Source organism: Nipponia nippon, unplaced genomic scaffold (assembly GCF_047370975.1).
Source record: "Nipponia nippon isolate SJK-2023a ecotype South Korea unplaced genomic scaffold, ASM4737097v1 scaffold_20, whole genome shotgun sequence".
NCBI lineage: Eukaryota > Metazoa > Chordata > Aves > Pelecaniformes > Threskiornithidae > Nipponia > Nipponia nippon.
Window position 1 is genome coordinate 8,071,974 of NW_028262337.1, and position 22,956 is coordinate 8,094,929.

The following is a 22,956-nucleotide window of genomic DNA, read 5'->3' on the forward strand; positions in this document are numbered from 1 at the left end:
AAAATTCAAGATTCAATTAAACTTAGATTTTTGCATAACGCTTGGTTGCTCAATGGCTCAGTCTTACCCATGTTATTTTTGTAAGTGATCTTGTGTTTGTTCCAAAGTGGAATGAAAGGAGGTTGTAACACCTCAGTGTTTCTGTAAACAATTGTTCCTCTTTCTGTCACTTAAAGGTACTTTATGTGTAAACACCTGGAAAAAGTTTAGAAAGAGAGACTTTTGCAGAGAGACTCTTACCTCCATTGGTAACCCTCCACTAGCTTACCCTTTGCTTTTGGAGTTTTTAATGAAATAATGGTAATAGGCAGCTGAAGTAGGAGCAATAACTCTATATTTTTTAAAGTAAAAATTCTCTAAAATAGAAAAATGATACTTTGAATAATACTTTTTGACACATCAAATAATACTTCAGGGATAACTAGATTTTTCCATTCTGAAGAGTTTGGGTATATGTTTTCTTGAGCCTTTTCTAAGTGTATGTATGTTCTCAAAATGTTAAGATGTGCAATGTTGTTTCGGCCACCCGTCTTCTAAATTTAATCTTGGAAGCTGATTTGGGGAGAAAAAAAAACGAAAACCAAAACTATAGCAGAATTCAGTATTGGCAAAACCTAAGTATTTGTCTGCTCCACTGTCCTACTTCCATGTCTTCTAATGCTGTCTCCTTTAGGGAGCTCCAAGCTCCATTTAGTAAGCTGTGCTGTGTTGCATCATTAAAGCAAGGACATTTTTTTTCTTAGGGTTAAAGAAGGATAATATTCTTGTAAAATAAATGGGAGAGACCTTGTAGCTTTTATTTGATTGATTGGGATATTTTAATGCCTTAGAGCTGGTAGTCTCTTTAGTTCAGAAATTAATGTGGAGATGTCCTTCGGCCTATCAAAGTACAGGACCAGCTTTGTCACTTCTGGCCTTAAAATTTATAGCATCCTTCTGGTAGTGGCATCTTAAAGTAATTCCGTTTCTTAAGTACTGTTGGTTTTTGCATTTAAGGTTTACAGCTCGACCATTAGTGGAGACAATATTTGAAAGGGGAATGGCCACTTGTTTTGCATATGGGCAAACAGGCAGTGGAAAAACCCATGTAAGTATTGCTTCTACATGTCAGCAATAGACTTCTTTTTATGTACTATACACTTAGATAAACTCTAATAAGTAACAAATTCTTAAGTTACAGTTCTGTATTATTTATGGTCTATTTTTGTCTTTTTTCTTTTAATTTAGACTATGGGTGGTGACTTTTCAGGAAAGAACCAAGATTGTTCTAAAGGAATATATGCACTTGCAGGTGAGACTATTCGTCTGTTGGCTTTTGGCAAGTTAGTTGAGATAAATAAATTTTCTACTCCTTGTCATACAAACATAAGGGTCTACATATTTAGTGGCATTACAGTGGAGCTTTGGTAACATCAAAAGTAGTTCTTAGATGTGTAGTCTTTACACAGTAAAGTAAATGTATATATAGATTACTTCAAAAAATGTAATAAATATAACAGATGATTAATTAAGTTCATAATTTTGGTGTCTTCTGCATCTTCTGATGTAATGTGGCAGTTTAAACTGCAGTGTTCTGGACTTGGTTGACTGACCCTATCTGTCTTGCAAAACATGAGACATGCTGTAAAATATACTGTTATGCATTAATGAGCCTTCACTAAGTGAAAATACCTAATGAGATTTCTTTTTATTCTGGAAATGTATTTACAGCTCGAGATGTCTTTTTAATGCTAAAGAAGCCAAACTATAAGAAGTTAGAACTTCAAGTATATGCAACATTTTTTGAGATCTACAGTGGTAAGGTAAGTACCTGATCTTTCTCTGAGGAAGGAGGAATTTCCCTTTCACAAACAAGATTTTGAGCTTGTCACATAAAAGATGTTTTTCCTTTTTGTACTTGCTCTCAAATAATTCTTTACAATTCCCTTCCAATTGTATTTTTCCATGGAATGCTTTGCATACTTTGATATGGGATTTGAAACAATCATGCCTTTAAAAGCTCCTCTTTAACTGTTCTGTTTTTCCCCCCACCCCCCAAGGTTTTTGACTTGTTGAACAGGAAGACAAAGTTAAGAGTGTTAGAAGATGGTAAACAGCAAGTCCAGGTGGTGGGATTACAGGAACGGGAAGTCAAATGTGTTGAAGATGTTCTTAAGCTTATTGAAGTAGGCAACAGCTGCAGGTATCTCCCACAGCTTCCACCAGTTTTTCATTATACATTACAGAATCAGAACAAGATTTTTTGGGGGGGTCTCTTCATAGTGATGGCTTTTTAATATTCAGTGGGGTTTTTGATGATGTTGACTGCAAGTAAGGAATCTGCCTACCTTTTGAATGAAGACATTTAGAGTTTCTCTGTCTCCTAGAGAGAAATAAGAACGGATTTTTCTACAGGCTGTGAACTCCATGCATTATGTAACCAGCTTACTGACTTAAATTCACAGAATTTATAATCTGGAATACTGCCAGATTCTTCAGCTCTAAAAGGCCTTGATATGTAGTGACAGAGGTTAAGCGTAAAATTTTTTTTTTTTTTTTTTAAGAATCCAGTTTCATTGTTTTTAAAATTAGCCTTGTGCCTAGACTGCTGCCTGATCAGACAAAAATGCCATCAGCCTTTTACGTGTAAGCTCTTCGATAACCTGAAATCTTTGAAGATCTGATCATATTCTTGCTTTTAAAAGTGAGGTAAAAATGTTACTAATCTTCCATTTCTCTCTGAAGAGATGGGAAAAGAGGTATAATTGTACTATATACATCTGGTTATTAGAGTTGTATCTCTAGCGTCCACAAGAACTTTAGACATGCTGTCAACACATGTAAGAAAATACAGAACTCTGCCCTGAAAAAAATGACGTTCTGAGGTTAGTGTGTGTAACGTGTGGTCCTTAGCCTGTTCATATGTCCTTCCCTTCTCTCCTTTTGTTTAAAGGACGTCTGGCCAGACATCTGCCAATGTACACTCATCTCGAAGCCATGCAGTCTTTCAGATTATTCTCAGAAGAAAAGGGAAGTTGCATGGTAAATTTTCTCTGATTGATTTGGCTGGCAATGAAAGAGGAGCAGATACTTCCAGTGCAGATAGGCAGACACGACTGGAAGGTGCAGAAATTAACAAGAGCCTTTTAGCACTTAAGGTAACTGAAATGTTTCCATTGCCTTTGAGTAGGTGGAAGCCTTCTACATAAAATAGCAATGACTGTTAAAACGAGTATTTTTGCAGGCTTTGCTTGTCTACATTGTCTACTGATGTGACAGGTAAAATAATGTATTGATTTTTCCTCTAAATGCCTGAAGGAACACTTGGTAATTACCAAGTAGAAGCATTGCAGAAACATTGTACTATCAACTTGCATGTGGTTTTAAAAAAAACAAAAAAGAAACAAAAAAAACCCAAAAGCCAAAAACACTCTCAACAAAAAATCCCCAGTGGTTGAATTTGAAGACTTTTCTGATACATGTCTAAAGCGGGAGGACAGATGACTTACTTTGGTACTCAAGGTCTCAAATACGAACTGGAAATATTCTTACTGATCTCAGTATTTATTTCTTTTTTTTTTTATACTAAAAGATAAAGTTACCTTTATGACATATTTATTTACTACTGCCAATTAATTCACTAAAGCAACACAATAGCAACATATCCAGAAAGAACTAACAAATAGATTAAAATAACCCTTGAAAGTTGGAATCCATTTTTGACTACTGTTCTTTATAGCAAATTGTATGATACAGTCACTTTACAGGTTTTCATACATTAATCCAGGACACATCAAGAGAGCTAAGAAATAGTATTTAAATATTTATATGGCTTTTGTTTGTTTGTTTTACGATGCTCGAAAGAGGTTCAGTCTAAATAGGGAAAGTAATTTTTTGGCCTCAACTGGGGGAGCAATAGTTTTGAATGTCTCAGAACTTACCTGTGTTGTTGGTTAGTTTTGCTTAGTTTTACTACTCTCAGCGTCAGCACCGTGGTTTTATATAAAGAATCTGAACCCAAAAGTGACTGTGCTTACTTTTTTGTCCCCAGTATAAACTTGGGAGAAGACTTGTATCTGACTCCCTAAGCAGATTTCACAAAACACCACAAAACTGTAACGTGTAATGTGTCATTACGAAGTTGTATGGCATGTTGAAAAATTGGAAGCAGCAGTTCCAAAACTGTGGCCTGTTTCGATTCAGCATCAAAGTAAATAATGCAAGTAACGTTGTGTTGACATTATCACTTGTTTCCAAATGTAACTGAATAAAGCTGGTTTGGGTTTGGGTTGGGTTTTTTTTTCAGTTTACTTGTTGATTTTGTACTGACTAGTGCCTTCAGTGCAATACCCATACAACGTACTTAGTTCGTTTTCATACAACTTGTCTTTTTAATTAGAGCGAAAAGTTCTGCTGCTGCTGTACTCAGGGTTGTGATCTAAATTACATGGGGAAGGGGAAATAAAAATAAGTGGAGGTCTTGCAGAGGTCTAAACAGAGGTACAAGAAGATATATACTTCTCAATGATATGTTAGTTTTCCATTTTTTCATCTATCCCCCAAAATATTACACAGCTTTTTCTATTTGTATTCAAGAACCTTGAAGTTATTGTCAAGTTTGAATTAAACTAATATGTTCTGAGGAGGGGAGCTAATCCAAGATTTGCTGTTTGCATCTGCATATCAGTCCTGTTTTAACCTGTTCAGATTTTTGGTACAGGAAGTTATTTCTGTACTGTCTCTACATGGAAGTAGTGTTGTCATTTTGTTACCTGGTTTTCTGAGCTGTGATGAAAAGCAAAAGTAGTTAAAAACTCCATTAATTTAGAAGCTGGCAGTGTCCTCCTATAATCCTGCTACTAATAAGGAGATAATCCAATTCTAATTTTTCAGGAGTAAGCAAACTAAAAATCATTATAGTAAATTAAAATATCTTGATTAAACTTGTTGGTTGCCATATCAGTAATTGAACATACACATTTGTTACTGTTTTTAGTTTGTAATGTCACTTGTTGAAAATCCGTTGCCCCTCTTCCTATTATAATCTGCTTTGCTCCTTACGTAAGTATGGTATTAATGTGCAAATTAAAAAAAATTCAAGGAATGCACTGCCTTGCTCACCTATAAGTATTGAGTTCTTTTTAGCATTTGCATGTGAAATTCACGTTCAACAAGCTTCAGTCTTTCTGTTTATCTGAGCTGTGTCCATTCTATAAAATTCAGCTGGTGAGTTTTTTAAAAAATCACTTTAGTTAAAGCCAGCTTGTCCTTGTGTTTGTTCTGTTCTGTATCGTGGCAGTTTTATTCTGAGCCTCTTTTTAGTTCTGTTTTATGCTGTTTCACGGTTGCAATGCTTTCTTGGATTATCATCCCACAGTTTCTAGCCTGGCTTTTGGAAGAAGCTGTTTGTAGGAAATTTCAAAAGGCCACAAGGATATGGCTGCAGCTGGAGGATTAGCTGAACTACTGTAGAACTATTCGTGTAACACAAAAGCCATTCCAACTGTTAGTGCTACTAAAAGCAAAGCTCTAATTTGAAAAGCTTTTGAAGTATGGTTGTTTGAAGAAGTTCTGTGTGTAGACGTGTTAAAACTGTATGAAGCAAGCCATGCATCTGAAGAGATGCCTGTATACAAAGTATTAAGGCAAAGGCAGAAACTGTAATTAATTATCAAAATATGATGACAACAACAACAACACAAAATTTAAATTTAAACTTTCTTTGTGTAAGAAGTAATTTATTAGCTGATGTTAGAGTTCTGAGTGGGCAGAAGTGATGTTTAGATTAGTGCGATCTTGGTTTGCACTGTTGCACTTAGTTGCTGCTGTAACTTCTATAGTAATTTCATAATATTTACATCTGTACAGTATTTCTCACTGGAACTCTCCAACCAGTTGCAAATATTAGTTTAGCCCCATACCCTTGTGAGTGAGAGAGGAGACCATATCCCTGTTTTTTCACATGAAGAATGTTTTAAAACAGGGAGTGACTTACATTTTCAAGTGTCTTCCAGTATTGAGTACATCAATAGAGAGCTATGCTTACTAGGTTTGTCATCTGTGGAAGCTTTTAGAAAGTTTGTTTTCTTCTGAACTGTAAAGAAAGTCAGTGGTAGAGGCAGAATCAAAGCTACTGCTTTTAACTGATAGAGTTCACATGTGTCCCTGTCCTCACTGCTTCTGCTAGCGGAGGCTGTCAATCATTCAGGCTTTTGCAGTAGATAGAAATAATTGTTAGTCTGGACATATAACATCAACACTGATTTTTTCCTTTTGTTTTGATGTTGTTGTTCGATACAATAGATGTAAATGTTTTGGGTGAGATTCAGAAAGTTTTTAGCCTCCTAAGTAATTCTTAAGTTCCTACCTCTCTACTGAACTTAATGAGACGTAAAAGCCTAACACTTATTGAATCCAAGCTTTAATGTTAAATTTAATTTTATTTAGGGGACAGCAACATAACTAAGGCATGTATTTTCTGATTTTGAATTGCATTTATGTTATATTTATTCAACCATGTTAAAGAAAAATGCATAAACTTGTTTGTTCTTTCAGGAGTGCATTAGAGCCTTAGGCCGAAATAAACCTCATACACCCTTCAGAGCAAGTAAACTTACTCAGGTGCTAAGAGATTCATTCATAGGAGAAAACTCCCGTACCTGTATGGTAAGTTGGTTTGGTTAACTGTTCTAACAATTACAAAGAGAAAAGATGCTGGGAATTTAGGCTTTTATGTTTAAAATTGGTCACTTGCTACTGCTGATGTGTTGGACTTAAGTTTATGCGCTACCTGACACTATATGTGGAGTGACACTTTCAGCAGAGACATTTCAGATAACTTGCTCCGTTCTAACTTTTTAGTGGCCTTTCTTATTGCTTGTTCTAGTTTCTAGCTAGGCACCTAGCTAGAAACACTTCTAGCTTGAAAAGTTTGTTTGTTTGTTTATTTTTAATAATGCCTTAATTATATGAGAGTATTGTTTGTTGACTCAGAATTTGGAGAAGGTGGTGTAGACTGGAAGTACAGTGGTGAGTTATGATCTTTAAATGACAAAGACAAATTTAAAGTTGGTATCAAAGGCATTAGAATATGCTCTAGGCTGTTGAGGGGGAAGTAGTTGGGATAGATGGGATGAATAGTTATGTATTGTATAAATGTGCATTTGCATCAGTCTGAAAAACAGAATTCTTCTGTCAGATGGTGGAAAGGACAGATAAAAGCACTGATGTCCCATTGTTTTATTTGTGCATCCTTAACATTTCTACTTACGGAAATGCAGACCGTCTGCAGTGGACAGCAATTGCTAGGCTTGTTTGTGTTGGTTACTTTTGACAGACTGCTTGGAATTAATTAGTCTAGAGGCTAGAGAAGCCTGCAGACCAGAACAGGAAAACCATGGTGTTAGAGCAGCCTAGCCTTCCCTTTAGCTGTTAGGTATGGTTCTAATTTGAAAATTGTGGTAAAATAACATTTTTTTAACCTTTTTTTCTCCTTCAGTTTTCTGATGAAAAGACAAGGTTGATTTCTTTGCACTGAGACATAACTTCTTAAATCCTATGCAGAATCAAAAAGCTAAATTGTGCATCTCTAGCTAGCATATCCACACTGCTGAAGACTGTTTGGGAAGTTATCCTGTTGGAAATTACTCTCTGTGGATAGAACAATTAGCATTTGTGAATATTCCATGAAGTTCTCACCATCACCCTTACCTCCTTAAACTGCTAACATGCTGTCTTTGTTTTGGTGAAGCTTTTTTATTTAATTATTACTCTTCTCGTAGAGTTGTTGTGACATTTTTTACCATTTAAATGTGTGAGAATGCCATTGGGAATAATCCATGATCTATGGGTGTTCAATGTCTGATAAAGCTAGCATTCCCTTATTTTACATTTGATGTAGTTCGAAATTAAGGAAAAAAATCCCCTCTGAAAGTGAGTGGAAATAAGCTTGAATTAATTTTTATTTTCGCATTCACACAACTACAGTCACTTTACAATTAAGAATAAGAAAACCCTTTCACGATGAGATACTGCTTTCAAACTCATTCTTCTGTTTTTTTTTCACGTAGTTTCTCAGTACTAGGACCTCTTGTGACATTCTGGTTTTAATATTTGTACATGCTATTTTTATCCAGAATTTCATCATCAAAGTTTTTTCTTAAGATACTGATGTAGGAAGAAGAGCACTTGAGTGGTTGTGGCTTACTCTGAATTACAGTTGAAAGGAAGCAGGGAAAGAAAAGAAACCTTATGGTGCATCTTTACGTTTGTTTGAACTGAGCTCTCGCATTTGCAGCGCTTGTTCCTGTAATAACTAGATAGATGTAGAATAAAGCTGCCTGTCTAGTGATCTGACAGGTTTCTGAACAGCATATATTGAATTGAGGGAGGTGTAGGAGATACGTTAGCCTGGAATTACTTCCAGTCCTCTCCAGTTCCCTGGAAAGAGGAAAAGAGATTTGCACTCCAGTGGCCAAGTGGTGGGAGTAGTAGATAATGATCAGCGACTTTACCCCTCTTCTGGGTCTTCCTTTGCTTCTTTCATCAAGACAATTTATTCAGCCTTCCAGTGTGGTATTTACAGTTGGCTCCTTGGCAGGGTGTGCCTGGTTTGCAAGCGTGTTCATGTGTAAGGTTTTATGTCATACACTGGCAAAATTTTACTGACGAAATTTACAGGGAAAGAAAAGGGCAAGTGATTATGGCTTATGATAGCTGAAGTTGAACAACATTTTATTAAATTAAAAGAGTACTTATCCGGCAGGTGTGCTGACTGCTAGTTTGCAGCAGAGCCATGTAATTAACTGTGGTGCTTCAAACTTCTAAAAATGATTGCAAAAATAGTTTAATAATGAATAGTTTCCTTTCACATTTCTACAGTAGACTGTATGGATCATTGCTGTGTTCTCTAGAAGTGTCTACTTTATGTGAATTAAAGCATAGAAGGAGTTTTTAGTTATAACTGTTATAACTGTCACAAGGTAACATGTAGGTCATGATGGTATTTCCTCCAAAATATTTCAGCCTGTTACAGGCAAAATAAATGAATGAGTTTGCAACATAGAAATATTATTCAATTGGAAAATATTGTTTATTGAACATTTAAAACCTCTTTTAAGATGCTGTTTTTGCTTGTCAGTAAAGAGGCACTTACTGTAAAGGGATTCCTCAACAAGACAAAGATTTGATCCAGTGTTCTAATGTGCTGTTTGAGAGTAAGACATTTTGCAAATAATATGGTTCTTTTCAATATGGAATGCATATAAAATGATGTAGTAAAAACTTGTGATTTTAACTTTCTAAGAGATTCTTGAAATGTCCTGGTATGAAATACCTCCTGGGCCTTTTCCAGTTGCTCTCTGACATACTAATCTGTAAGTGGGATATGTGAGTCAAATTTATTTGGTAATTTCTACACATCATTTTTATTTGACTTTTCCTTTTATTGTTTATGGACTTCCTGTTGCAATTTTAAAAGTTACATTTTAGGAATTGAGCATTCTCTTCTGTATATAAGGTTAAATTATGATTTGGAAACTTTTTTTTTTTTTTTGAAATTTCAAAAGAATATTTTGAAAATAACTTCATAATGTGGACAGTTATGACTAGGATCTGCTTCATTCTAAAGAAATCCAGGAAACATACAGTCAGCATAAACAGGTTGTTGTGAACTTTATTAGTCATTGCAGTTTTACTGAAGTTCTTGTGCCTAAATAGATTCAAAAACCATTTAGTTGTTTTTGTAGAGTTACATACAAAGATAATGTATCGTCATTTGAAATTTGCCGGGTAGCAACATAGAATAGTCTTGTTTTTTAACCAGTGCTGCATCCTTGACGTGCTGCATCCTTGATGTGCTGCAATCATAGCTGAAGTGCCGGACCCTTCAGTCCTCCAGGGTGGGAGTAGGAACATACAGACTTCAGCATCCCAAAAGGGCCATTGATCCTGCTCTGATGGCTTATAAGCAATGTAGACACATTCAAAATAGGAAGAATGGTAATTATGGGTCTTAAAGATATTCCTGTCCATAAATAGTGCAGCTTTTTGTATCCTCATTTGGAATTATGAATGAGGAAGAGAGCGACAGAGAGGTGGCAGTCCTCCTGTCCTGCCTGGGCTGGGCGTGGTGGGGCATGAGGACATATGATGTCGTGGATGTTTGTATTCAACAGACTGAGTCTTGTGCATGGGTTCTTGTGCCCTGAACGGGGTTTCCACATGGCTGACGGCACCTATGGCGGCACTTCCCTATAGCAGCTGTACCTTATCTGCTTCAATATGTTGGAGCAGTCCCCTGGTGTGACAGCAGTTGCCGTGTGTGGTGTACTCTGAACGCTGAACTGATGGAAGAGATGCATGTACCTTTCATGTAAATGAGTTTGGAAGGATTTTAGGAACTTGTAGGTTTTTGTTAATTAGCACCAGGACACTTTATAAAGAGACATGCAATCATATGATCTTTTTAAATTTAAACTTGTTTTCATTAGTAAAGGATGTGTACCAGTATTAGAGGTTTAAACTTAAGTCTGTATGGTAGCAGGCTCTTTAGACTTTCTAACCCCCTCGCACCCCATATTTTTTCCTTTCACCCCAGTAGGAGAAATTCCTCTCAGGTTAACTACCTGTGCTTTTGTACAGTAATGTCAGCAGCAGGATGAAGAAGACCAGGATGATCTAATCTTTATCAGTTTCAGTCTCCTGATGCTGTGCTACCACAAAAAATGTTAGTGTGTAGGATCATAGAGGTGTTTGTCCTGGGTAGTGCCTTTATGGCGCTCCTGAAAGGAGCACAGATGGAAAAATTGGACTACTGAGAGAAGCTAGGACAAATAATGATGCCACTGTTGCCTGATCACAGTTAATATTTTTGCTGAGTGCTGAAAAGAAGGTGAGATCTTCAGGGTATTTTATTTAACTGGAAGAGGAAAGACAGATTCCAGATACATTTGATAATTAGTTAGCTATCAAGTATTATTTAAAATAACTTCTAATTGAGGAAAAAAATATCTTTACTTACAAAAATAGTTAAACACATGCTTATCTTTAATATTATTAAGTATGGTTTTGGACCGTGGCCAAAATAGATCTCTCAAATCAGCATACACTCTGCTTAAATGGAGAACAGCCTACAAAGGTATATTAAAAAAATAATCTGCTAATTGTTTGCAGGATATATTAGACTTACCTTCTACTGAGTTACATATTTCCCTTTTTGAGAAGTCTTTATTTTTTCAGTTAGAGTTTTGCATTTACATATTATGTTGCCAAGACAGTGAGATGCGGGGAATTGACTGAAATTTCTATGAATTGTTAATGCACCAGGTATGGTTAAAAACATTAAATTGAAGCTTTGACTTGACATCTCTGTCCTCGAGATGTCATTGTACGAGGACAGCTGTACACATTAGACAGTTTTTGTAGAAGATCTCAAATGAAACTGGACATTAAAAAAAAAAAAAAAGAAACTGGAGAGTAAAAAAAATAAAGTTAATTTGAATTCATCTACCCTTTCATCTGTACAAAGCGATTTATTAATGTGTGGTTTGTTTTCTCCAGATTGCTACAATTTCTCCAGGGATGGCATCATGTGAAAACACTCTAAATACGTTGAGATACGCAAACAGGTATGGAAAATGTTATTGCTTATAGCTATACCAGCTGTTGACCACTGACATTTGGAATACTGGTGTTTTTCTATGATGTATAGTTATTTTAGCTACTTGAATACTTTTGTCAAACTTGCATTTCTTAGTAAGATTAAAACCAAGTTACTGATCCAGGCTCACATTTAATTTAAATTTTCACTTTTTACAGCCATTATGATAGAATCAATAGAAACCACATTTAAGCCATTATCCAGAGATGGATAATGTGGATTGTAAGGAATGTCGAAGATGCCCCTATTAGTTTTGCCCCTGCTCTGGAGGCACCATCTCTTGCATTAGGGGTAGTCAGTAGTCATGATGATTCCCTGGGGTGTTAGCTGAAATACCTTTTGGCATTGTGGGGTTTTTTTCATCTCCTTGGTGGACTTGCATGCAGTTGCCAGTCTGTTTCATACATATATATGAAATTTTGTACTTCCCAACTTCAGGCAAATATCTGAGACCCCTGAGTCAGTTAATCCAACAATGACTTCATAATCAGTGTAGAAGAATTAGCAGCTCCAGAGGCTGATGCAGCACCTCTGAGATCTCTACCGCTCTCTGAAAGTGTTTGTCTCTCTTCAGTGAGTGTGAAAGGTGTCTTCCTCTGCTCCAGTTCTTCTTCATTTAATGTCTTTGGAGATGGAGTGGTGTGTCCCAGCAGTCAGACCTGCAACCTAGAGATCCTCACCACCCCCCCATGCTTTGCTGCAAAGAACAGAGGAGACAAACAAGCCTCTGGGCCATCAGAAACCCTGATTTGGCCAGAAGAGGTTACCGTCTAGTGGCCTGCTTGCCCCAGTGAAAGACAGGGCAGAACCACGTCTGCTCCTGCTTGGCTGAGCACCCTGGCCAGTCGCTAATTGGGCACAAAGGGCTGCTAGGAAAGCTTACCGTACGCTCCCCTTGATATCTGAATGTCTCTGTGTCTGGATCAAGGGAGACAGTAGCATATCTGCCTGGCTTGGGCTGGTCTGTGTGGTTTCCTTCCTGGTGAGAAGGAGTAATCTACTCTCCTGCTTATAGTAACATAACGAAGGAACTTGCACATTCGTCAGGACTCATTGGATCTTTTACCCCTTACAGAATACACATTGCTGAAGTGACTCTAGAAAAAGACACTGCAAAACTAATTAAACACCTATTTCTAGTATACTAAATAGTTGCACTGAAACTGTTTCTTCCCCTTCGTGTTAAATTTGTATGTTGTTATGGAGTAAATGCCTGTCACTGTAAAGTTGCTTCATGTGTTTTGTGTAGTATTTTAGGTTTTTCTAGCAATATATCATTTTCATAGTACAATTAGGTTTTAGGAGCTTGACACCAGTGTGTGTGCAGCGTAGGACGGGGGGCAGAATAGAATTTAAAGTTTTGTAGCTGTAGTAGTTTGATATTTTAAAAGGAGCCATTTAGCGGAATATTGAATGTAGAGCAAATTTTATTAACTGCACAAACTGAAATCTGGAATTACTCTTCTGAAAACACTGTTATTATAGTCCCCTGCAGTTTAGCAGCACTGGTTTTATTCTATTTTGTTAGTGATCTGTAAGTCTGTTTGCAGAAGTTTTAAATATGTTGGCACACTTGTGTTTTAATGGAAAAATAATTTTATAGTTAAACTGTTAAAGAAGTATGATAAACAAAGAGTTGTCATTTTTAATGTGTTTATGAGAACATTTTCTTTTAATTTGCTGCTGTATTTTGCTGCTGCAGAGTAAAGGAATTTGGAATTAGTCCTTCGGACATTCCCTTCTCACAGGGTAGTGGCAGTCGCTCTGATCTCTCTCCTTCCTATGAGTATGACGACTTTTCTCCTTCAATCACCAGGTCTACTTCATTCTATACATGGAATCTTTATTTTTAAGTTTTGTTTTTGGCTATGTAATTTTACAGACCAACCTTTCATTAGTTCCCTTGCCTTAAGTCACACATACTTTATTTTTATTTTGTTTGGCAGGTGATGGTTCTGCATGATCTGCAATCATCTTCCCAGTATTTTGTTCACCCTCCTTAAACGTCCACACTCTGTATCCAGGCTTGTTAGTTTCCTTCATACATTTTAAAAAAAATGGTGATGTCACCTTTGTACATTTAGTGGACCAGATCTGACAAGTCTGTGTTTAGGGTAATTTGAATATCTCTAATTGAAAAAGAAAACAATTTTCATACATATATATTTTTAAAACTTTTCATCACTCTGAAGATGAATGAAACACAGCCATTGTAGTAAATAAGTGCTACTTGAAAAAACCTTTTTCCCTTTAAAAAATGAAGAATATGTTCTAAATCTTGCTATGCTTGCAGACTTTGATGTGTCTGTTTCATAAACTTGCTTTTAAATGGGCTTTTTTGTTTGACAGAATCATTATCAATGTTTTAAACTATTTTCATGCTGCAAGAGCCTCACATTTTAATAAGATATTTTCACCTTTGAAATTATTTCAATTAAAGGATCTATTCATTCTCTGAGATACTCGGTTGCAAATTATTTTCTTGGTGGATTTGCTTATAACAGCTAGTGGGGTACTGATTGACTAACTTCTTTAAAGCACAATTGTGTGCACAGAAAAAGAAAGATGATCAGGTTTGGGGTGCTGAATGAACTTTTCTTTGAAATATTACTCATTATTAAGGAGTTAATATTGAAGGTTTGGAGATTTTTGCCCTCTTAACTGTTAATAAGTAGTATGATTTCAGTCAGAAAATGCTTCTTGCTAGGAGATGGACAGTAATCCACCTTCAAGTAGTTAAAATTCAATGGTCCATGCTTTTTAGGAGTTGGACTAACATCTTTTGTCACTGAAAGTACATTAAATTTGTGAAGCTGACATCATCATCCTTATTAAATGAATTAGTTGCACATAAACCCATAGAGCTTTATTTTGGTTGTGAGTCTTTTGCATAGGAAGTTACTAATTTACAAAGGAAACATTTTCTGCTTATAGGGTGAAGGAGCTGACGGTCGATCCTAGTGCCGTAGGAGATATCCGTCCCATTATACACCATGCTCCCAATCAGATCGACGACTTGGAGACACAGTGGGGTGTGGGGAGCTCTCCTCAGAGAGATGATCTCAAACTGCTTTGTGAACAAAACGTGAGTGGTTTACAGCATTACATGGAAAGAGATGATCATAAATACAGTGGCAGAACAAATCCAGAGTAATGTGTATTTATAGCCTGTTAGCAAGATCATTAAGTAAATACAGCATGCCTCTTCACCTTTTCACTTTACGGTATTATGTTCGTTCCCATATGAAAAAAAACAAAACTAAAAACATTTCTTGAAGGGTGAGAGGGGAATGTTCTACTTTTCTTTATCTTCCTTGCTGATTAGGGCTTTTAATCTCTAGGCAGGGTCAGCTCTGGGCTCTGGCATTCTGTAGTGTGCATTCTTTCCAGTGTAGCTTCATATTTTTTTAGGCAGTTAGAAGTATTCTGGGTCACTCATCTGTTTTATTTAACACTCTTGTGGTTTTGAGCATTATTTTCCCTGCAAGCAACACCCATTTCAAGTAAGTTGCCTTTCTCTGCGTTTAGAAATCTGGCTACTGTCCTGGTTTCGGCCGGGATAGAGTTAATTTTCTTCCTAGTAGCTGGTGTAGTGCTGTGTTTTGGATTTAGGATGAGAATAATGTTGATAACACACTGATGGTTTAGTTGTTGGTAATTAGGGCTTACACCAGCCAAGGACTTTTAAGCTTCCCATGCTCTGTGGGGTGCACAAGGAGGTGGGAGGGGGCACAGCCAGGACAGCTGACCCAGACTGGCCAAAGGGCTATTCCATAGCATGTGACATGATGCACAGTATGTAAACTGGGGAGAGCAGGCCAGGGGGCAGTGATCACTGCTCAGGGATGGGCTAGGCATCACTCAGCGGATGGTGAGCAGTTGCACTGTCCATCACTTGTTGTGTATATTCTGTTGGTGGTTGTTGTTGTTGTTATTATTATTCCTCTTCTGCTCTCCTATTAAAACTATCTCTATCTCAACCCATAGGTTTTACTTTTTTTTTTTTCCTGATTCTCTCCCCCATCCCACTGAGGTGGGGGGAGGGTGAGCAAGCGGCTGTGTGGTGCTTAGTTGCCGGCTGGGGTTAAACCACAACAGCTACCCATCATTTGTCTTCCCAACATCCTGATTTTCATGGGGTGACACTCCAGTGCACTGTTTGGGAGGGAGCCGCATCATTTTCCCAGCATGTCTCCCTGGGCTGCAGAAGTGGGGAGCTGAGAGCCATCTTCTAAAGGTCATTTTCCGCTCATTGCTGATTATCAGCTCTAGTCCTTCTTCCCTAAATGTTCAACAGGGATTAAAACTCAATTTGTGAAAATGCTGATGAAAGATAGAAAAGAAAAATCCTTACTATCCTAACTTATTTTTTGTAAGACTCTCTGCCTTCTCAGACACTTCTTCATGGTGTCTGCTGTATTTGTCATTTTAGTAACTGGCTCTTTTTCCAGGACTCTATTTTATAAGAACATGCTAGTGATTCCTAGAGCTTCCCACTGGACAATCCTTCCAGCCAGATATCCTTTCATATCATACATTTTCATTGTTCATGTGGAATTAAATTAAGCTTTACAATATGTTTTAAAAAAGCTTTCAAATGCATCGTATAAGGAATTGTACTGTCTTGCTAAAACATTAATTACAGCCTACCTAGCAATTTCCACTTTGATTGTTAACTGTTCATTTCTAAAGAAGCCTTGTTTGCCCTAGTTTGTAAATCCATGTTGTGCATTCTTCTAATTTATTAATCACTATATACATTTTAGATTTCTCACTTTACGTTTATTCCACTTTTTTCCAAAGTATTAATTTAATTTTGATTTCCTGAAATGTATTGAATGTAATTGCTGTTCTCTTTTTTTGAAAATTGTGTGTCTGTTGCGATATGCACAACAAAAAGCCGTGAAAGAAAACCAGAGTTTTCTGTAGGCATTAAAACCTACCAGGAATTAGCATTCTTCCCTTGTAACTTCCTCTTCCCACTATTTTAACATGTTTTTTTTAATGTGGAATATTCTGGTTTCCAGTATTCACTAGGATTAGTGGCTGGAAATTTTTAGTGAATATGAATTAAATTTAACTCTGTGAACATTTTGAATTTGTTGCCCTCTCTGCTCATTGCTGGAGATTTTCTTGTTAGAGGTATTAAATTCTATTTTTGACAGGTTCTGCCTTCTGCATATTTCTTTTCATGTTCTGTGATGAGATGGATCACATTCAATATATTTCCTGTAGCCACAGTTCTTTGCAGACTAACACGCTTAACTATTGTTTTTAGGAAGAGGAAGTTTCTCCGCAGTTGTTTACTTTCCATGAAGCTGTGTCACAAATGGTAGAAATGGAAGAGCAAGTAGTAGAAGACCACAGAGCTGTCTTCCAGGTAAAAGATGGAGATTTACTTTGTTTTATCCTAATCCAGGAATTAAGGTTTTCCCAATGAAAGTGCATACTTTTGAAAATGTAGGATATCATCTGGTCATTCCACTGCTGTCAGAGATTTCTAAATTGTTTTATTATGCTAAGCCCACTGTAGCAAACCAACAGGGACAGATCCCGTAACCACTAATATTTGTCCCCATGATGAAAGAGGAGCATATTTCTATATTATCCCAGAAATGTAGTGAAATTTTCCTTTTATTCTCAACAAACATTCCTAAATAGACTGTGTTCATTGTAAGAAGAGTTGCTGTTTTCTTTTTGCTATTTTTACTATTTACTATCTTTTCTGTTGTTCTGTCCTTTTTCCAGCATTAGTTACTGGGGTTTTTTTTTAGTTGCAGGGAGTTTATTCAGATTGGTCTTGAAATTTTCAATTTCACTGTCTGATGTATACCAGTATTCCTACATCAGAGCTGGCAATTAATAGTAATGTGTCTATCAGCACCATTTCTGTTTGGTCACCTCCCTCTAAGATACTGTAATACTCCCTCCAAATATCTCATCTGAGTATACTTTTGTGACATCTCCCTCTGAGATACTGAGATCCAAAAGAGACGTATATTTCTAACTGCCTGTTTGCTTCCTTTTTACAGATACATAAATATTTTCACTTGCTGCTATTCAGGGTCTTTGGAAGGAATACTGCCCATGCAGTGTAATGCTGGTCAGTGCCAGGGAGCCTTTTACATTCACAAAATAATTTGTAGTAATAAGTATGAGTTACTAATTTTTAGAAGAAAATGTGAGTTGCTTCTGTTCATAACCGTAGAGTCTTTAAGCAGGCTGTCCGTTTGGCACGTCTGCTGCAAGAGAACAGCACAGCATTAAACCTGTAGGGAATACACACATCTCCTCAATGTAGGTACCTAACTTACTGGAACATTGAAGTGTGTTCATAATACAGTAGGATGCTAAATAACACATTTTGCAACAGATGTAGAGATTTAGTTATTATGAAACACTAGCCCTGAAGTAAAACATGCAGAAGTGTGAAAGTCATATACCATATGCCGTATGCCGTAGCTATGTCCTAATGTGTGCGACTTCTGGAGAGACAAGCTGCATTAGTTTAAGATGCTACTGCCTCTGTGTGTCCATCTGGCCTTCTGCTCCTCCCAGCAGTCACTGGAAGGAAATGCGTCCAAGCCTCAGCTCCCTTTGTTCGCAGCATGGCTTGTTAGTTTATGCCATGGGTGGAGGTGGGCTGCACCAATACAAAATCTACCAGCTGTACCAGGCAGAAGTTCTCTTCTGTGAGCTTTCTCCTGGAAGCTGCTGATACAAAACATCGTTTCCTAACAAAAATGTCTAAAATAGATCAATGGAATGAATCGTGCTCTAGAGGTGTTGGTCTTCCTTTGTGTCTTGGATGTATGAGTTTACATTAGATGAGATGAATCCTATCCCAATGTGAGCTCCATCTGTTCTGAAAGCCAAAAAACATGCATGGGGTTTGGACTATGCTTTCAATATTACTTGGGCTACAGAGCACAGAGGGAAAGACTTAATTTTAATATTCTAGGCCCGCCATGCCTAGAACTGTCAGCTTCTTTCTTTTTTTAAATCAAAGCATTTCCAGTGGGATCAGTTCTCCTGATCACAGCTTTGCATGGTTCTGTAAGCTTTAAGCTACTGGTTGCATTCTTCTTGGATGCCAGACTTACTTTTTTTTTTCCTCTTTTTTTGTAACATTCGGAGTGCAAAGATGCCTAAGAGCTGCTTTAACCAGCCTTTACTGTACTCTTGTCTATCTGGAGAGTCAGCTCATGCAATAGTGAGCTTAAAGTAGCTCTTCTTTTATACAGCTTCCCTCAAAACTGGTTTTGATTATGGGCAGAATTATCTTGGCTTCTTGACTGTAGTAATGACACTATGATTATAGTCAGTGGCAACCAGCCCAAACTTAAAATTGACAAAGTTTGATACCTGCCTAAGGAGACATAACTGTGACATAAAGTTCTGTTCTCTGAGTTTCTTAGCTTTACAACCACCTAATGTTCTGAATTTGGAGAGAACTGGGGTAGCTGGGGTTTACTTGTTGCTGGTATGACCACTGAAATTAAGAAACAGTGTAGAAAACAGACAGTTTGGTGACTTAGGAATAAGGTTTCAATTTTGCTGAATTAGGAATAAGGTTTCATTTTAGGATTGAAATCTGTTATATTGAAGTGACTAGACAGTAAAAATGTGGTCGTCTTGAGAAAAGGTCTAACTCAGCCGTTTGTCTTGAAATTTTGCTAATGTATTTAGTTGGTTTTTTTTTTTAACTTTTATGTAGGAATCTATTAGATGGCTGGAAGATGAAAAAGCTCTTCTTGAGATGACAGAAGAAGTAGACTATGATGTGGATTCTTACGCTACCCAACTTGAAGCAATTCTAGAGCAAAAAATTGATATTCTGACCGAACTTAGAGGTAGATTGCATTTTATCACTTTTGTGTGCATTATTAGCAGTGTGTTTTCATATGCCATGGAGACTTGCATTAATAATGAGGAGAAAAAAAAAGAGTGTGGTTATATTTTAGGGTGTTTTTTTTCCCCTTATGCTGCCCTGCAGCGTCCTGTGGAAGGAACACTTATTCTGCTGCCTCAGGACAAGTTCACATCTGTGCTCAGTTAGTCGTAGTTTAAAGGAAAAATCTCTGCTTTACCTCCAGGAAGTATAAACTTGATCCTGCAACTTTCCTTTTCCTTTGTTCCAAAACAATAAAGGAAGGAAAAAGAAAATCCAAACAAACTATATGAAAAAAGAAGGTAATGCAATGAGGAAAAAGTATTAGGAACTCTGAGCATCGAACTCTGAGTAGCTTGGTTGTTAGCTTACCTTTTTCTTCAGTAGCCTTTCTGTCTGAATTTTATCAGCCTCTCTGTATTGAAAAACAAACTGCAGATAATTCTTAGTGCCCAAAATTGACTCTTCCACTTGTCTTCTAAAATCAGCTTGTCAGCTTGGTGCCTCATGGAGATGAATTTTTTATTTTAGTTTCTGTAACTATTTGGACTCCAGCAGGCATGCTATACTGGTAAAAATTCAAGGGTGAGGACTGAGGGGTGGGTATGAGGGTTTTTTTGATCTATATTAAAAAACTCCTTGTAAGATAATACCTTACTTTTTACTCAGTCTGAGTATCTGCGGTAAGTTAGAAGAATACATCAAGTAAATCAGATGTGGCCTACTTGCCTTGGTAAGCATGCATTGGCACGAGTATACTTTAGCAAAGAATTGGAGGTACATTCCTTTGCTTTTTATGGATGATGGCTTCCTCTTCAGAAGAAGATAACTTGAGACACCAGCAGTGAAAAAAACACAGTTTAGGTGACTCCCTGTTCTTCAAAAATTTATTAGATACTGCTTTTGAAACAAGGTACTGGAGGTAAAGGCTATCTAAGAGATCCTTGCATCTTTACGGGCAGCATGATACATGTATAGCTTTACAGAAGGGAAGAACTGTTAAGTCAAAAATTCTTTCTCCCAGTATCTTCTGTGTTCTGCTCATGGCACATAATGGTCACTGAATATTTCAGCTTTTATTGCTGTCACTCTGGGACTGACATCTTTATGCTGTCATTTTGGTTTCCTTCTTCCTATTCTTGGGCATATTACTGGGCAATGGAGGGGGACAGGAACAGAAATATGACAGGATGCCACACTTCCTTTCTCAGGTTTCTCCCATTCTTGTTACAGTCATGATGAAACAAATGAATGATGCATTTATCTATTTATGATGAATAACTTCCAAAATATAATCACAAATGCTTTTCACATTCATAGAAAAATGGGGGAGTAGAATTTACTCTGCTGGGCTTTAGAATGTACAGAAATGAGTGATTGTACACTAAATGCAATTTTGTATGCCTCTAAGGATGGTTTGGAAGCTGCTGGGAAGGAAAAGGATGAATGTGGTTTATCTCTCTCTATACTCTGTAAGCTGGAAGCAGAATTTCAGTGAGAACAGGTTACATGCTGGGAATGCAATTGTGGTTTCCAAACCTATCCTGCCTAGAGACAGGGGTAGCATCTAAGAAAGGAGTAAGTTGCTAAGCAACTTGTTTGTATGGTGAGTATTGAATTTAAGCTTATCTCAATCCTCTTGTAGTTTGTAGCGTCAGCTATTTTTGTGGAGGAGTGTTCTTTGTTGTGCATTAGGGCTGGGGTGTGGAGCATCAGGGCTTAGTTTCAGGATCTGTGTTGAGCACAGGCACACCAGTACTCATTCTCTCTTTTTCATTAAAGATAAAGTGAAATCTTTCCGGGCAGCTCTACAAGAGGAAGAACAGGCCAGTAAACAGATCAGCCCGAAAAGACCACGTGCGCTTTGAAATGGGCCTTTGCTGCTAAAGGAATCCACGAACTTGTACTGCTGTAGCACCATTTGTTACAAAACCCAGTGGCCGTAAGAACTCAACTACTTGAAAGTGTAAAAACGTTAGAAATGTCTGTGGAAATGTCCTGTTTCTTATTCACCTAAATGACATTTTCAGTTTTGTGTGAAATGCTCCTATGATGTCTACAAAATGCTTCTAGACCAGACAGCACAACCATGCAGGGTTCAGATCTGTGAAGCACTTTGTTTAAAATATTTCATTTATTCAAATTGTGAATTTTATGTTTGGAAATATTCGCCATGTATTTAATAATGAAGTACAAGCTGTGGCCATTGCAAAGTCACAGAATTTCGACTATGTTCAGTTTTGTTACAAAGACCAGCTGTGCCGTTTTAAATTGTGTTTGCGTGCATGCACACCTCACTAGTGGTTGTACATAACTTCTCTTCTACAGACGGCTGTGCTTACCTCTTCCCATTCTGTGCCTTGATGAAGGCTACTTAACCCTAAATATCCTCTTTCTGAAGCACAGCCTTAATAAACAACATTCCTTATTTGTCAATATAAATTACTTTTAGTGTGTGTACATTTTTAATGTGTTTTGAGACCTTTTTTTGGTGGCTAGTTTCATTTCACAGGATGTGCCATATCATTTGAACAGGAACTGCAAGAGCTGTTAGAGTGGACAAGCAGCTGGACATTCCATCCTCCTTGTAAAAATCTGGAATCTAGATTTATTTGAATACCGTAAAGAATGGTTATATAATTCTAACATTTTCTCTGTAATAAAGAAAAAGCAACAAAAAACAACAAAAACCCAGAACAAAAAAAAAAAACACAACACAAAAATATAAATTAGTTGATGTATAATAAAGGGTAATGTTTAAGTACTGAAGAGAGTTGTATCTTAGGATAATGCAGATATACAGTATGTGGTATGGTGTGATAATGCTGTCAGAGTACAGGTACGATCTGACCTCTGCGTATGGGTAGGATAACTGTCAAAGTTCAGGGATCCAGCTAAATACATACATATTGGTCTTTCACATACTGTTAAAATCTGGCTTTTGATGCATGACAAACTTACATGTACATTAACCGTAGTTTGCAGGTAGTTTGAGTGGCTCTGTTGCTTTAAAAAAAAAGTAGCTAATACCTATTTTTCCCTTTGTACAGTGCCAGCAGCTGAAAAGTGGGGTGAAATTGCATCATTTGAGGATTTTGCACAATACCTCTACCTAGCGCTAACAGAAATCCCACAAGTACCTGAATTCTCACAAATGGCACCATGTGTATCAACACTTTTTAGGTGGTGGCACTCAAGTTATTTTTGCAAGTCAGTATCCAAAAAAGATTGACCTTTCATGTAAGAACTTCTTGTCAAATGAAGAATTGTAGACCTCTCTAGGAGTTCTCCCTGTTTCCAGGAGTTCGTATCAGCAGACTTTCCCTTGGAACTGTTTAAAAATTACTTTTGGAATACAAGCCTGTTTGTTTGTGCCAGGCCTGAAGGGAAATAAAGGGAAGGCAATGAAAAGAGAGTTAAATGAGCC

At 37.1% G+C, this 22,956-nt stretch overlaps 1 protein-coding gene across 5 annotated transcripts in view; it reads left to right on the forward strand.

The window, feature by feature from the left end:
* Positions 1-22,951, forward strand: part of KIF2A (kinesin family member 2A) — a 58,149-nt gene extending 35,198 nt beyond the window's left edge. For 2 of the 5 annotated variants that reach the window (XM_087759640.1, XM_087759642.1), the window contains exons 10-21: positions 997-1,087; positions 1,228-1,291; positions 1,711-1,802; positions 2,040-2,182; positions 2,933-3,137; positions 6,535-6,645; positions 11,539-11,606; positions 13,341-13,454; positions 14,573-14,723; positions 16,917-17,018; positions 19,356-19,491; positions 21,312-22,951. In XM_087759640.1, coding sequence (XP_087615766.1) covers positions 997-1,087; positions 1,228-1,291; positions 1,711-1,802; positions 2,040-2,182; positions 2,933-3,137; positions 6,535-6,645; positions 11,539-11,606; positions 13,341-13,454; positions 14,573-14,723; positions 16,917-17,018; positions 19,356-19,491; positions 21,312-21,397 — 1,363 coding nt within the window. In that variant the 3' untranslated portion in view covers positions 21,398-22,951. The remainder of the gene's footprint in view (positions 1-996; positions 1,088-1,227; positions 1,292-1,710; positions 1,803-2,039; positions 2,183-2,932; positions 3,138-6,534; positions 6,646-11,538; positions 11,607-13,340; positions 13,455-14,572; positions 14,724-16,916; positions 17,019-19,355; positions 19,492-21,311) is intronic. The other 3 variants (XM_087759644.1, XM_087759643.1, XM_087759641.1) reach the window with 2 other exon arrangements.
* The last annotated feature ends 5 nt before the right edge of the window (positions 22,952-22,956 follow it).